This window comes from Coregonus clupeaformis, chromosome 23, assembly GCF_020615455.1.
Source record: "Coregonus clupeaformis isolate EN_2021a chromosome 23, ASM2061545v1, whole genome shotgun sequence".
NCBI classification, from domain to species: domain Eukaryota; kingdom Metazoa; phylum Chordata; class Actinopteri; order Salmoniformes; family Salmonidae; genus Coregonus; species Coregonus clupeaformis.
In genome coordinates, this window is record NC_059214.1 from 53082008 (window position 1) to 53098748 (window position 16741).

At 48.6% G+C, this 16741-nt stretch overlaps 1 protein-coding gene across 1 annotated transcript in view; it reads right to left on the reverse strand.

Annotated features, from left to right (window-relative positions):
* The window catches only part of LOC121556643 (unconventional myosin-X-like), a 294837-nt gene that overhangs the window by 111003 nt on the left and 167093 nt on the right, over positions 1-16741 (reverse strand). The window contains exon 19 of the mRNA XM_045206479.1: positions 8616-8740. Coding sequence (XP_045062414.1) covers positions 8616-8740 — 125 coding nt within the window. The remainder of the gene's footprint in view (positions 1-8615; positions 8741-16741) is intronic.

The window sequence follows — 16741 nt, forward strand, 5'->3', positions numbered from 1 at the left end:
AGCTAATGTTACAGCTAATGTTACAGCTAATGTTACAGCCATGTTACAGCCATGTTACAGCCAATGTTACAGCCATGTTACAGCTAATGTTACAGCCATGTTACAGCTAATGTTACAGCTAATGTTACAGCCATGTTACAGCCATGTTACAGCCATGTTACAGCCATGTTACAGCCATGTTACAGCTAATGTTACAGCCATGTTACAGCCATGTTACAGCCATGTTACAGCTAATGTTACAGCCATGTTACAGCTAATGTTACAGCTAATATTATAGCCATGTTACAGCCATGTTACAGCCATGTTACAGCCATGTTACAGCTAATGCTACAGCCATGTTACAGCCATGTTACAGCCATGTTACAGCTAATGTTACAGCCATGTTACAGCTAATGTTACAGCCATGTTACAGCTAATGTTACAGCCATGTTACAGCCATGTTACAGCTAATGTTACAGCCATGTTACAGCCATGTTACAGCTAATGTTACAGCCATGTTACAGCCATGTTACAGCCATGTTACAGCCATGTTACAGCCATGTTACAGCTAATGTTACAGCCATGTTACAGCCATGTTACAGCTAATGTTACAGCCATGTTACAGCTAATGTTACAGCTAATGTTACAGCCATGTTACAGCCATGTTACAGCTAATGTTACAGCCATGTTACAGCCATGTTACAGCCATGTTACAGCTAATGTTACAGCTAATGTTACAGCCATGTTACAGCCATGTTACAGCCATGTTACAGCTAATGTTACAGCCATATTACAGCTAATGTTACAGCCATGTTACAGCCATGTTACAGCCATGTTACAGCTAATGTTACAGCCATGTTACAGCCATGTTACAGCCATGTTACAGCCATGTTACAGCTAATGTTACAGCCATGTTACAGCCATGTTACAGCCATGTTACAGCTAATGTTACAGCCATGTTACAGCCATGTTACAGCCATGTTACAGCCATGTTACAGCTAATGTTACAGCTAATGTTACAGCCATGTTACAGCCATGTTACAGCCAATGTTACAGCCATGTTACAGCTAATGTTACAGCTAATGTTACAGCCATGTTACAGTCATGTTACAGCCATGTTACAGCCATGTTACAGCTAATGTTACAGCTAATGTTACAGCCATGTTACAGCCATGTTACAGCTAATGTTACAGCCATGTTACAGCCATGTTACAGCTAATGTTACAGCCATGTTACAGCTAATGTTACAGCCATGTTACAGCCATGTTACAGCCATGTTACAGCTAATGTTACAGCTAATGTTACAGCCATGTTACAGCCATGTTACAGCTAATGTTACAGCTAATGTTACAGCTAATGTTACAGCCATGTTACAGCCATGTTACAGCTAATGTTACAGCCATGTTACAGCTAATGTTACAGCCATGTTACAGCCATGTTACAGCCATGTTACAGCCATGTTACAGCTAATGTTACAGCTAATGTTACAGCCATGTTACAGCCATGTTACAGCCATGTTACAGCTAATGTTACAGCCATGTTACAGCCATGTTACAGCCAATGTTACAGCCATGTTACAGCTAATGTTACAGCCATGTTACAGCCATGTTACAGCTAATGTTACAGCTAATGTTACAGCTAATGTTACAGCCATGTTACAGCCATGTTACAGCCATGTTACAGCTAATGTTACAGCCATGTTACAGCTAATGTTACAGCTAATGTTACAGCCATGTTACAGCCAATGTTACAGCCATGTTACAGACATGTTACAGCTAATGTTACAGCCATGTTACAGCCATGTTACAGCCATGTTACAGCCAATGTTACAGCCATGTTACAGCCATGTTACAGCCATGTTACAGCTAATGTTACAGCCATGTTACAGCCATGTTACAGCCATGTTACAGCTAATGTTACAGCCATGTTACAGCCATGTTACAGCTAATGTTACAGCCATGTTACAGCCATGTTACAGCCATGTTACAGCTAATGTTACAGCCATGTTACAGCTAATGTTACAGCCATGTTACAGCCATGTTACAGCTAATGTTACAGCTAATGTTACAGCCATGTTAACATTAGCTGTAACATGGCTGTAACATGGCTGTAACATTAGCTGTAACATGGCTGTAACATTAGCTGTAACATGGCTGTAACATGGCTGTAACATGGCTGTAACATTAGCTGTAACATGGCTGTAACATGGCTGTAACATTAGCTGTAACATGGCTGTAACATGGCTGTAACATGGCTGTAACATTGGCTGTAACATGGCTGTAACATGGCTGTAACAGTGGTAGGCCTGATCACCGACAACGATGAGACAGCCTTTAGGGAGGAGGTCAGAGATCTGGCCGTGTGGTGCCAGGACAACAACCTCTCCCTCAACGTGACCAAGACAAAGGAGATGATCGTGGACTACAGGAAAAAAAAGAGGACTGAGCACGCCCCCATTCTCATCGACGGGGCTGTAGTGGAACAGGTTGAGAGCTTCAAGTTCCTTGGTGTCCACATCACCAACGAACTATCATGGTCCAAACACACCAAGACAGTCGTGAAGAGGGCACGACAAAGCCTATTCCCCCTCAGGAGACTAAAAAGATTTGGCATGGGTCCTCAGATCCTCAAAAATTCTACAGCTGCACCATCGAGAGCATCCTGACTGGTTGCATCACCGCCTGGTATGGCAACTGCTTGGCCTCTGACCGCAAGGCACTACAGAGGGTAGTGCGTACGGCCCAGTACATCACTGGGGCAAAGCTCCCTGCCATCCAGGACCTCTATACCAGGCGGTGTCAGAGGAAGGCCCTCAAAATTGTCAAAGACTCCAGTCACCCTAGTCATAGACTGTTCTCTCTGCTACCGCACGGCAAGCGGTACCGGAGTGCCAAGTCTAGGTCCAAAAGACTTCTCAACAGCTTCTACCCCCAAGCCATAAGACTCCTGAACAGCTAATCATGGCTACCCGGACTATTTGCACTGCCCCCCACCCCATCCTTTTTACGCTGCTGCTACTCTGTTAAGTATTTATGCATAGTCACTTTAACTCTACCCACATGTACATATTACCTCAACTACCTCAACTAGCCGGTGCCCCCGCACATTGACTATGCAACGGTACCCCCTGTATAAATAGCCTCCCTACTGTCACTTTATTCTATTGTATATATAGCCTCCCTACTGTCACTTTATTTTTACTTCTGCTCTTTTTTTCTCAACACTTTTTTGTTGTTGTTTTATTCTTACTTTTTTGTTTAAAATAAATGCACTGTTGGTTAAGGGCTGTAAGTAAGCATTTCACTGTAATGTCTGCACCTGTTGTATTCGGCGCATGTGACCAATAAAATTTGATTTGATTTGATTTGATTTGATGTTACAGCCATGTTACAGCCATGTTACAGCTAATGTTACAGCCATGTTACAGCCATGTTACAGCCATGTTACAGCTAATGTTACAGCTAATGTTACAGCTAATGTTACAGCCATGTTACAGCCATGTTACAGCTAATGTTACAGCCATGTTACAGCTAATGTTACAGCTAATGTTACAGCTAATGTTACAGCCATGTTACAGCCATGTTACAGCCATGTTACAGCCATGTTACAGCCATGTTACAGCTAATGTTACAGCCATGTTACAGCCATGTTACAGCCATGTTACAGTCATGTTACAGCCATGTTACAGCTAATGTTACAGCTAATGTTACAGCCATGTTACAGCCATGTTACAGCTAATGTTACAGCTAATGTTACAGCCATGTTACAGCTAATGTTACAGCCATGTTACAGCTAATGTTACAGCCATGTTACAGCCATGTTACAGCCATGTTACAGCCATGTTACAGCTAATGTTACAGCTAATGTTACAGCCATGTTACAGCCATGTTACAGCCATGTTACAGCTAATGTTACAGCCATGTTACAGCCATGTTACAGCCAATGTTACAGCCATGTTACAGCTAATGTTACAGCCATGTTACAGCCATGTTACAGCTAATGTTACAGCTAATGTTACAGCTAATGTTACAGCTAATGTTACAGCCATGTTACAGCTAATGTTACAGCTAATGTTACAGCCAATGTTACAGCCATGTTACAGCCATGTTACAGCCATGTTACAGCTAATGTTACAGCCATGTTACAGCCATGTTACAGCCAATGTTACAGCCATGTTACAGCCAATGTTACAGCCATGTTACAGCCATGTTACAGCTAATGTTACAGCCATGTTACAGCTAATGTTACAGCCATGTTACAGCCATGTTACAGCCATGTTACAGCTAATGTTACAGCCATGTTACAGCTAATGTTACAGCCATGTTCCAGCCATGTTACAGCTAATGTTACAGCCATGTTACAGCCATGTTACAGCCATGTTACAGCCATGTTACAGCTAATGTTACAGCTAATGTTACAGCTAATGTTACAGCTAATGTTACAGCCATGTTACAGCCATGTTACAGCCATGTTACAGCCAATGTTACAGCCATGTTACAGCTAATGTTACAGACATGTTACAGCTAATGTTACAGCCATGTTACAGCCATGTTACAGCCATGTTACAGCTAATGTTACAGCCATGTTACAGCCATGTTACAGCCATGTTACAGCTAATGTTACAGCCATGTTACAGCCATGTTACAGTTAATGTTACAGCCATGTTACAGCCATGTTACAGCCATGTTACAGCTAATGTTACAGCCATGTTACAGCTAATGTTACAGCCATGTTACAGCCATGTTACAGCTAATATTACAGCCATGTTACAGCCATGTTACAGCCATGTTACAGCCATGTTACAGCCATGTTACAGCTAATGTTACAGCCATGTTACAGCCATGTTACAGCCATGTTACAGCCATGTTACAGCTAATGTTACAGCCATGTTACAGCTAATGTTACAGCCATGTTACAGCTAATGTTACAGCCATGTTACAGCCATGTTACAGCTAATGTTACAGCCATGTTACAGCCATGTTACAGCTAATGTTACAGCCATGTTACAGCCATGTTACAGCTAATGTTACAGCTAATGTTACAGCCATGTTACAGCTAATGTTACAGCCATGTTACAGCCATGTTACAGCTAATGTTACAGCCATGTTACAGCTAATGTTACAGCTAATGTTACAGCTAATGTTACAGCCATGTTACAGCCATGTTACAGCTAATGTTACAGCTAATGTTACAGCCATGTTACAGTCATGTTACAGCCATGTTACAGCCATGTTACAGCCATGTTACAGCCATGTTACAGCTAATGTTACAGCCATGTTACAGCCATGTTACAGCCATGTTACAGCTAATGTTACAGCCATGTTACAGCCATGTTACAGCTAATGTTACAGCTAATGTTACAGCCATGTTACAGCTAATGTTACAGCTAATGTTACAGCTAATGTTACAGCCATGTTACAGCCATGTTACAGCTAATGTTACAGCCATGTTACAGCTAATGTTACAGCCATGTTACAGCCATGTTACAGCTAATGTTACAGCTAATGTAACAGCCATGTTACAGCCATGTTACAGCCATGTTACAGCCATGTTACAGCTAATGTTACAGCCATGTTACAGCCATGTTACAGCCATGTTACAGCTAATGTTACAGCCATGTTACAGCCATGTTACAGCCAATGTTACAGCCATGTTACAGCTAATGTTACAGCCATGTTACAGCTAATGTTACAGCCATGTTACAGCCATGTTACAGCCATGTTACAGCTAATGTTACAGCCATGTTACAGCCATGTTACAGCCATGTTACAGCTAATGTTACAGCTAATGTTACAGCTAATGTTACAGCCATGTTACAGCCATGTTACAGCCATGTTACAGCTAATGTTACAGCCATGTTACAGCCATGTTACAGCCAATGTTACAGCCATGTTACAGCTAATGTTACAGCCATGTTACAGCCATGTTACAGCCATGTTACAGCTAATGTTACAGCTAATGTTACAGCTAATGTTACAGCCATGTTACAGCCATGTTACAGCCATGTTACAGCCATGTTACAGCTAATGTTACAGCCATGTTACAGCTAATGTTACAGCTAATGTTACAGCCATGTTACAGCCATGTTACAGCCAATGGTACAGCCATGTTACAGCTAATGTTACAGCCATGTTACAGCCAATGTTACAGCCAATGTTACAGCTAATGTTACAGCCATGTTACAGCCATGTTACAGCTAATGTTACAGCTAATGTTACAGCCATGTTACAGCCATGTTACAGCCATGTTACAGCTAATGTTACAGCCAAGTTACAGCTAATGTTACAGCCATGTTACAGCTAATGTTACAGCCATGTTACAGCCATGTTACAGCCATGTTACAGCCAATGTTACAGCCATGTTACAGCTAATGTTACAGCTAATGTTACAGCCATGTTACAGCCATGTTACAGCTAATGTTACAGCTAATGTTACAGCCATGTTACAGCTAATGTTACAGCTAATGTTAAAGCCATGTTACAGCCATGTTACAGCCATGTTACAGCCATGTTACAGCCAATGTTACAGCCATGTTACAGCCATGTTACAGCTAATGTTACAATAGCAGCCAAGGACCTTCACCATCTTATTTGTGCTTATTGTTTGTGCTCTGATTACACTCAAGTGTCAAGGCCAATAGTTTACGCAGATGACTTCAGCCATGTGAAAGACCTTCCACAGCTAAATATAGCTAGCTTCCTTTGCTTGTAGCTCGCCTCTCATCTGATTGGTGTTAGCTAGCTACTAACGCTGTTGCTGTGCAACCCAATCGCTTTGGTCTGGTTTTAGAATCAGACATTTTTTAAATCCAATGGTCACTTTATGTACGCTATAGTCTCATTTTAATCCGTAGTCTATAATTTGAGCTAGGTGAGTGCAGAAAATACTCTGAAAACTCAATTGTTAAAGATCGTGTTAAAAATCAGGTATGGGGTTCTCGGTAACGGACGGACGGCTCAGGAGGAGTGGCGGGGAGCGTTTTTGTGCCTCCAATCAAGTTGATTTGCGAATTTAGATCGAGATTGGTGTCATATTGGCTTAGATATGATGGTAGGGAGATTTGAATGTAACATTGAGCTTCAACCCAATGCCATACTATTGAATTCAACCCAATGCCATACTATTGAATTCAACCCAATGCCATACTATTGAATTCAACCCAATGCCATACTATTGAATTCAACCCAATGCCATACTATTGAATTCAACCCAATGCCATACTATTGAATTCAACCCAATGCCATACTATTGAATTCAACCCAATGCCATACTATTGTGGTACACACCAATTATATATATTTATATACCGGACTATGACATCGCTCCCTCTGATATTTCTGATATTTTTTTACTTTTTGGATTATGTATGTTATGTTATTGTATTGTTAAATATTACTGTACTGTTGGAGCTAGAAACATAAGCATTTCGCTGCACCTGCAATAACATATTCAAATCTGTGTATGCGACCAATAACCTTTGTAAGAGCTGTTTTGTAAGAGCTAATAGTTCTACAGTCTATTGATAGTAATAAATATGTCAATACATTTTACACGCAGAAGACAGTATGGTACAGTGCAATGTGCAAACTGAGAAAGCTCCATGCTAGACAGTGTCAGTGTGTAGGTCCAATATCCTGTTCAGTGTCAGTGTGTAGGCCCAATATCCTGTTCAGTGTCAGTGTGTAGGTCCAATATACTGTTCAGTGTCAGTGTGTAGGTCCAATATACTGTTCAGTGTCAGTGTGTAGGTCCAATATACTGTTCAGTGTCAGTGTGTAGGTCCAATATACTGTTCAGTGTCAGTGTGTAGGTCCAATATGCTGTTCAGTGTCAGTGTGTAGGTCCAATATGCTGTTCAGTGTCAGTGTGTAGGTCCAATATGCTGTTCAGTGTCAGTGTGTAGGCCCAATATCCTGTTCAGTGTCAGTGTGTAGGCCCAATATCCTGTTCAGTGTCAGTGTGTAGGTCCAATATACTGTTCAGTGTCAGTGTGTAGGTCCAATATACTGTTCAGTGTCAGTGTGTAGGTCCAATATACTGTTCAGTGTCAGTGTGTAGGTCCAATATGCTGTTCAGTGTCAGTGTGTAGGCCCAATATCCTGTTCAGTGTCAGTGTGTAGGCCCAATATGCTGTTCAGTGTCAGTGTGTAGGCCCAATATCCTGTTCAGTGTCAGTGTGTAGGCCCAATATCCTGTTCAGTGTGTAGGCCCAATATCCTGTTCAGTGTCAGTGTGTAGGCCCAATATGCTGTTCAGTGTCAGTGTGTAGGCCCAATATCCTGTTCAGTGTCAGTGTGTAGGTCCAATATGCTGTTCAGTGTCAGTGTGTAGGCCCAATATCCTGTTCAGTGTCAGTGTGTCGGCCCAATATCCTGTTCAGTGTCAGTGTGTTGGCCCAATATCCTGTTCAGTGTCAGTGTGTAGGTCCAATATCCTGTTCAGTGTCAGTGTGTCGGCCCAATATCCTGTTCAGTGTCAGTGTGTAGGCCCAATATCCTGTTCAGTGTCAGTGTGTAGGTCCAATATCCTGTTCAGTGTCAGTGTGTAGGCCCAATATCCTGTTCAGTGTCAGTGTGTAGGTCCAATATACTGTATGTTTTCTGTATCTTCTAGTTATTACGGTCTGTTTTTCTCACCTGCTGTAGAAGTCTGTAAAGGTCCTGCGGACAGGAAACCCAGCCCTGCGGATCTTCACTGTCTCCAACATCCCAGAATACCTCAGCTGGTTCAAGACCACTTCTGGGTCAAACATGTTGGCATTCTGAGTAACACAAAAACAACAACAACAACAACAACAACAAGTGTCAGGTAACATAAGCAGGCTGTCACCAAGGTGACACAACAACGTGCTGACTACACTGGACATAAGCAGGCTGTCACCAAGGTGACACAACAACATGCTGACTACACTGGACATAAGCAGGCTGTCACCAAGGTGACACAACAACATGCTAACTACACTGGACATAAGCAGGCTGTCACCAAGGTGACACAACAACATGCCGACTACACTGGTACTCATTTATACCAGCACCATATGGTGTTAGCATCGCCTGCATCTTCAAGGGAGAGGGATTGGGGGAGGACAAGGGAGGGGAGAAGGAAGAGGGATTGGGGGAGGACAAGGGAGGGGAGAAGGAAGAGGGATTGGGGGAGGACAAGGGAGGGGAGAAGGAAGAGGGATTGGGGGAGGACAAGGGAGGGGAGAAGGGAGAGGGATTGGGGGAGGACAAGGGAGGGGAGAAGGGAGAGGGATTGGGGGAGGACAAGGGAGGGGAGAAGGAGAGGGATTGGGGGGAGGACAAGGGAGGGAGAGGGAGAGGGATTGGGGGAGGACAAGGGAGGGGAGAAGGAAGAGGGATTGGGGGAGGACAAGGGAGGGGAGAAGGAAGAGGGATTGGGGGAGGACAAGGGAGGGGAGAAGGAAGAGGGATTGCTGTCATGCCAGGGACAGGGACAGGGGACAAGAGAGAGGGAATGCTGTCATGCATAGGGACAGGGGACAAGAGAGAGGGAATGCTGTCATGCATAGGGACAGGGACAGGGGACAAGAGAGAGGGATTGCTGTCATGCATAGGGACAGGGACAGGGGACAAGAGAGAGGGATTGCTGTCATGCCAGGGACAGGGACAGGGGACAAGAGAGAGGGATTGCTGTCATGCCAGGGACAGGGACAGGGGACAAGAGAGAGGGAATGCTGTCATGCATAGGGACAGGGACAGGGGACAAGAGAGAGGGAATGCTGTCATGCCAGGGACAGGGACAGGGGACAAGAGAGAGGGAATGCTGTCATGCCAGGGACAGGGACAGGGGACAAGAGAGAGGGAATGCTGTCATGCACAGGGACAGGAGGGGACAAGAGAGAGGGAATGCTGTCATGCCAGGGACAGGGACAGGGGACAAGAGAGAGGGAATGCTGTCATGCTAGGGACAGGGACAGGGGACAAGAGAGAGGGAATGCTGTCATGCCAGGGACAGGGACAGGGGACAAGAGAGAGGGATTGCTGTCATGCCAGGGACAGGGACAGGGGACAAGAGAGAGGGAATGCTGTCATGCACAGGGACAGGGACAGGGGACAAGAGAGAGGGAATGCTGTCATGCCAGGGACAGGGACAGGGGACAAGAGAGAGGGAATGCTGTCATGCCAGGGACAGGGACAGGGGACAAGAGAGAGGGAATGCTGTCATGCCAGGGACAGGGGACAAGAGAGAGGGAATGCTGTCATGCCAGGGACAGGGACAGGGGACAAGAGAGAGGGAATGCTGTCATGCCAGGGACAGGGGACAAGAGAGAGGGATTGCTGCCATGCCAGGGACAGGGACAGGGGACAAGAGAGAGGGAATGCTGTCATGCCAGGGACAGGGGACAAGAGAGAGGGAATGCTGTCATGCCAGGGACAGGGGACAAGAGAGAGGGAATGCTGTCATGCCAGAGACAGGGACAGGGGACAAGAGAGAGGGAATGCTGTCATGCCAGAGACAGGGGACAAGAGAGAGGGAATGCTGTCATGCCAGGGACAGGGGACAAGAGAGAGGGAATGCTGTCATGCCAGGGACAGGGGACAAGAGAGAGGGAATGCTGTCATGCCAGAGACAGGGACAGGGGACAAGAGAGAGGGAATGCTGTCATGCCAGAGACAGGGGACAAGAGAGAGGGAATGCTGTCATGCCAGGGACAGGGACAGGGGACAAGAGAGAGGGAATGCTGTCATGCACAGGGACAGGGGACAAGAGAGAGGGAATGCTGTCATGCCAGGGACAGGGGACAAGAGAGAGGGAATGCTGTCATGCATAGGGACAGGGACAGGGGACAAGAGAGAGGGAATGCTGTCATGCCAGGGACAGGGGACAAGAGAGAGGGAATGCTGTCATGCATATGGACAGGGGACAAGAGAGAGGGAATGCTGTCATGCCAGGGACAGGGACAGGGGACAAGAGAGAGGGAATGCTGTCATGCCAGGGACAGGGACAGGGGACAAGAGAGAGGGATTGCGCTGCCATGCCAGGGACAGGGGACAAGAGAGAGGGAATGCTGTCATACCAGGGACAGGGGACAAGAGAGAGGGAATGCTGTCATGCCAGGGACAGGGACAGGGGACAAGAGAGAGGGAATGCTGTCATGCCAGGGACAGGGACAGGGGACAAGAGAGAGGGATTGCGCTGCCATGCCAGGGACAGGGACAGGGGACAAGAGAGAGGGAATGCTGTCATGCCAGGGACAGGGGACAAGAGAGAGGGAATGCTGTCATGCCAGGGACAGGGACAGGGGACAAGAGAGAGGGATTGCGCTGCCATGCCAGGGACAGGGACAGGGGACAAGGTGAGACATGGTAGTGCTTGGCGCTGGGGACTCTGGCAAGGGGCCACCACCATGTGCCTCTGTAACCCTAACCTCTCAGAGGACAACGAGAACAGTGATCATGCTAGCCTTGTTAACCATGAAAGCCTTGTGCCAGTTACAGAAGGAAATGAATCTATTGGCAATGCACTTCATTATGTGTTAAATGTCAATAAGAAAGTTGTTTTGTTTTCCACTGCTCTGTGATAGGGAGGAGACATAGTGGAGCCATCTGCTGCAGCCGAGCCCCCTGCTGACCTCTCCTCCCTCCCTCCCTCCCTCCCTCCCTCCCTCCCTCCCTCCCTCCCTCCCTCCCTCCCTCCCTCCCTCCCTCCCTCTCCTCCCTCCCTCTCCTCCCTCCACAGCAGCAGTCAGCAGGTCAGTAGGGCAACAATGGCCCACACACAACCAACTGCAGCTGTTGCGGGCCAACCCTAACCCCTGACCCCTGACCTCTGACCTGGGCTGGAGGAATGTCCTGGCAGAGGGGCGTTGTTACAGAGGCACAAAGAGAGCCCTCGCAGAACCATGGAAGGCCACGGAACACTCAGGGCTCTATTCTACCAGCACACAGCATAGTGATTGTTTTGGCGTGTCCTGGCATTATAGCTAAAGCTGACATTGCCATATCTATATATCCTACACTTTATAAATTCTGAACTTCTAATGAGGAGTGGGACGGGTGAGCTACGTGACAATGCCCCAACATAGGTCCACCTCCGACACCGCCGAAACATCAGCTATGTGGGTGTCGGCTGTTGCCCGGTTAACGCTTGATCTGATTGAATGTAGGCCTTAGAAGACTCAGAACACTCTGTCCTGCTGCTCCTAACTGTCCTCTCTGTCCTGCTGCTCCTAACTGTCCTCTCTGTCCACTCTGTCCTGCTGCTCCTAACTGTCCACTCTGTCCTGCTGCTCCTAACTGTCCTCTCTGTCCTGCTGCTCCTAACTGTCCACTCTGTCCTGCTGCTCCTAACTGTCCTCTCTGTCCTGCTGCTCCTAACTGTCCTCTCTGTCCTGCTGCTCCTAACTGTCCTCTCTGTCCTGCTGCTCCTAACTGTCCTCTCTGTCCTGCTGCTCCTAACTGTCCTCTCTGTCCTGCTGCTCCTAACTGTCCACTCTGTCCTGCTGCTCCTAACTGTCCACTCTGTCCTGCTGCTCCTAACTGTCCTCTCTGTCCTGCTGCTCCTAACTGTCCTCTCTGTCCTGCTGCTCCTAACTGTCCACTCTGTCCTGCTGCTTCTAACTGTCCTCTCTGTCCTGCTGCTCCTAACTGTCCTCTCTGTCCTGCTGCTCCTAACTGTCCTCTCTGTCCTGCTGCTCCTAACTGTCCACTCTGTCCTGCTGCTCCTAACTGTCCTCTCTGTCCTGCTGCTCCTAACTGTCCTCTCTGACCTGCTGCTCCTAACTGGCCACTCTGTCCTGCTGCTCCTAACTGTCCACTCTGTCCTGCTGCTCCTAACTGTCCTCTCTGTCCTGCTGCTCCTAACTGTCCTGCTGCTCCTAACTGTCCACTCTGCCCTGCTGCTCCTAACTGTCCTCTCTGTCCTGCTGCTCCTAACTGTCCTCTCTGTCCTGCTGCTCCTAACTGTCCACTCTGTCCTACTGCTCCTAACTGTCCTCTCTGTCCTGCTGCTCCTAACTGTCCTCTCTGTCCTGCTGCTCCTAACTGTCCTCTCTGTCCTGCTGCTCCTAACTGTCCTCTCTGTCCTGCTGCTCCTAACTGTCCACTCTGTCCTGCTGCTCCTAACTGTCCTCTCTGTCCTGCTGCTCCTAACTGTCCTCTCTGTCCTGCTGCTCCTAACTGTCCTCTCTGACCTGCTGCTCCTAACTGTCCTCTCTGACCTGCTGCTCCTAACTGGCCACTCTGTCCTGCTGCTCCTAACTGTCCACTCTGTCCTGCTGCTCCTAACTGTCCTCTCTGTCCTGCTGCTCCTAACTGTCCTCTCTGTCCTGCTGCTCCTAACTGTCCTCTCTGTCCTGCTGCTCCTAACTGTCCTCTCTCCTGCTGCTCCTAACTGTCCTCTCTTTCCTGCTGCTCCTAACTGTCCTCTCTGTCCTGCTGCTCCTAACTGTCCTCTCTGTCCTGCTGCTCCTAACTGTCCTCTCTGTCCTGCTGCTCCTAACTGTCCACTCTGTCCTACTGCTCCTAACTGTCCACTCTGTCCTGCTGCTCCTAACTGTCCACTCTGTCCTGCTGCTCCTAACTGTCCTCTCTGTCCTGCTGCTCCTAACTGTCCTCTCTGTCCTGCTGCTCCTAACTGTCCACTCTGTCCTGCTGCTCCTAACTGTCCACTCTGTCCTGCTGCTCCTAACTGTCCTCTCTGTCCTGCTGCTCCTAACTGTCCACTCTGTCCTGCTGCTCCTAACTGTCCTCTCTGTCCTGCTGCTCCTAACTGTCCTCTCTGTCCTGCTGCTCCTAACTGTCCACTCTGTCCTGCTGCTCCTAACTGTCCTCTCTGTCCTGCTGCTCCTAACTGTCCACTCTGTCCTGCTGCTCCTAACTGTCCTCTCTGTCCTGCTGCTCCTAACTGTCCACTCTGTCCTGCTGCTCCTAACTGTCCTCTCTGTCCTGCTGCTCCTAACTGTCCTCTCTGTCCTGCTGCTCCTAACTGTCCTCTCTGTCCTGCTGCTCCTAACTGTCCTGCTGCTCCTAACTGTCCTCTCTGTCCTGCTGCTCCTAACTGTCCTCTCTGTCCTGCTGCTCCTAACTGTCCTCTCTGTCCTGCTGCTCCTAACTGTCCTCTCTGTCCTGCTGCTCCTAACTGTCCTCTCTGTCCTGCTGCTCCTAACTGTCCACTCTGTCCTGCTGCTCCTAACTGTCCTCTCTGTCCTGCTGCTCCTAACTGTCCTCTCTGTCCTGCTGCTCCTAACTGTCCTGCTTCTCCTAACTGTCCTCTCTGTCCTGCTGCTCCTAACTGTCCACTCTGTCCTGCTGCTCCTAACTGTCCTCTCTGTCCTGCTGCTCCTAACTGTCCTCTCTGTCCTGCTGCTCCTAACTGTCCTCTCTGTCCTGCTGCTCCTAACTGTCCTCTCTGTCCTGCTGCTCCTAACTGTCCACTCTGTCCTGCTGCTCCTAACTGTCCACTCTGTCCTGCTGCTCCTAACTGTCCACTCTGTCCTGCTGCTCCTAACTGTCCTCTCTGTCCTGCTGCTCCTAACTGTCCTCTCTGTCCTGCTGCTCCTAACTGTCCTCTCTGTCCTGCTGCTCCTAACTGTCCTCTCTGTCCTGCTGCTCCTAACTGTCCTCTCTGTCCTGCTGCTCCTAACTGTCCTGCTGCTCCTAACTGTCCTCTCTGTCCTGCTGCTCCTAACTGTCCACTCTGTCCTGCTGCTCCTAACTGTCCTCTCTGTCCTGCTGCTCCTAACTGTCCTCTCTGTCCTGCTGCTCCTAACTGTCCACTCTGTCCTGCTGCTCCTAACTGTCCTCTCTGTCCTGCTGCTCCTAATTGTCCTCTCTGTCCTGCTGCTCCTAACTGTCCTGCTGCTCCTAACTGTCCTCTCTGTCCTGCTGCTCCTAACTGTCCTCTCTGTCCTGCTGCTCCTAACTGTCCTCTCTGTCCTGCTGCTCCTAACTGTCCACTCTGTCCTGCTGCTCCTAACTGTCCACTCTGTCCTGCTGCTCCTAACTGTCCACTCTGTCCTGCTGCTCCTAACTGTCCTCTCTGTCCTGCTGCTCCTAACTGTCCACTCTGTCCTGCTGCTCCTAACTGTCCTCTCTGTCCTGCTGCTCCTAACTGTCCTCTCTGTCCTGCTGCTCCTAATTGTCCTCTCTGTCCTGCTGCTCCTAACTGTCCTCTCTGTCCTGCTGCTCCTAACTGTCCACTCTGTCCTGCTGCTCCTAACTGTCCTCTCTGTCCTGCTGCTCCTAACTGTCCTCTCTGTCCTGCTGCTCCTAACTGTCCTCTCTGTCCTAATGCTCCTAACTGTCCACTCTGTCCTGCTGCCCTCTCTGTCCTGCTGCTCCTAACTGTCCTCTCTGTCCTGCTGCTCCTAACTGTCCTCTCTGTCCTGCTGCTCCTAACTGTCCACTCTGTCCTGCTGCTCCTAACTGTCCTCTCTGTCCTGCTGCTCCTAACTGTCCTCTCTGTCCTGCTGCTCCTAACTGTCCTCTCTGTCCTGCTGCTCCTAACTGTCCACTCTGTCCTGCTGCTCCTAACTGTCCACTCTGTCCTGCTGCTCCTAACTGTCCTCTCTGTCCTGCTGCTCCTAACTGTCCTCTCTGTCCTGCTGCTCCTAACTGTCCTCTCTGTCCTGCTGCTCCTAACTGTCCTCTCTGTCCTGCTGCTCCTAACTGTCCTCTCTGTCCTGCTGCTCCTAACTGTCCTCTCTGTCCTGCTGCTCCTAACTGTCCTCTCTGTCCTGCTGCTCCTAACTGTCCACTCTGTCCTGCTGCTCCTAACTGTCCACTCTGTCCTGCTGCTCCTAACTGTCCACTCTGTCCTGCTGCTCCTAACTGTCCTCTCTGTCCTGCTGCTCCTAACTGTCCTCTCTGTCCTGCTGCTCCTAACTGTCCACTCTGTCCTGCTGCTCCTAACTGTCCACTCTGTCCTGCTGCTCCTAACTGTCCTCTCTGTCCTGCTGCTCCTAACTGTCCACTCTGTCCTGCTGCTCCTAACTGTCCTCTCTGTCCTGCTGCTCCTAACTGTCCACTCTGTCCTGCTGCTCCTAACTGTCCTCTCTGTCCTGCTGCTCCTAACTGTCCTCTCTGTCCTGCTGCTCCTAACTGTCCTCTCTGTCCTGCTGCTCCTAACTGTCTTGTCTGCTGCTCCTAACTGTCCTCTCTGTCCTGCTGCTCCTAACTGTCCTCTCTGTCCTGCTGCTCCTAACTGTCCACTCTGTCCTGCTGCTCCTAACTGTCCTCTCTGTCCTGCTGCTCCTAACTGTCCTCTCTGTCCTGCTGCTCCTAACTGTCCTCTCTGTCCTGCTGCTCCTAACTGTCCTCTCTGTCCTGCTGCTCCTAACTGTCCACTCTGTCCTGCTGCTCCTAACTGTCCACTCTGTCCTGCTGCTCCTAACTGTCCACTCTGTCCTGCTGCTCCTAACTGTCCACTCTGTCCTGCTGCTCCTAACTGTCCTCTCTGTCCTGCTGCTCCTAACTGTCCTCTCTGTCCTGCTGCTCCTAACTGTCCACTCTGTCCTGCTGCTCCTAACTGTCCACTCTGTCCTGCTGCTCCTAACTGTCCACTCTGTCCTGCTGCTCCTAACTGTCCACTCTGTCCTGCTGCTCCTAACTGTCCTCTCTGTCCTGCTGCTCCTAACTGTCCTCTCTGTCCTGCTGCTCCTAACTGTCCACTCTGTCCTGCTGCTCCTAACTGTCCTCTCTGTCCTGCTGCTCCTAACTGTCCTCTCTGTCCTGCTGCTCCTAACTGTCCTCTCTGTCCTGCTGCTCCTAACTGCCCTGCTGCTCCTAACTGTCCTCTC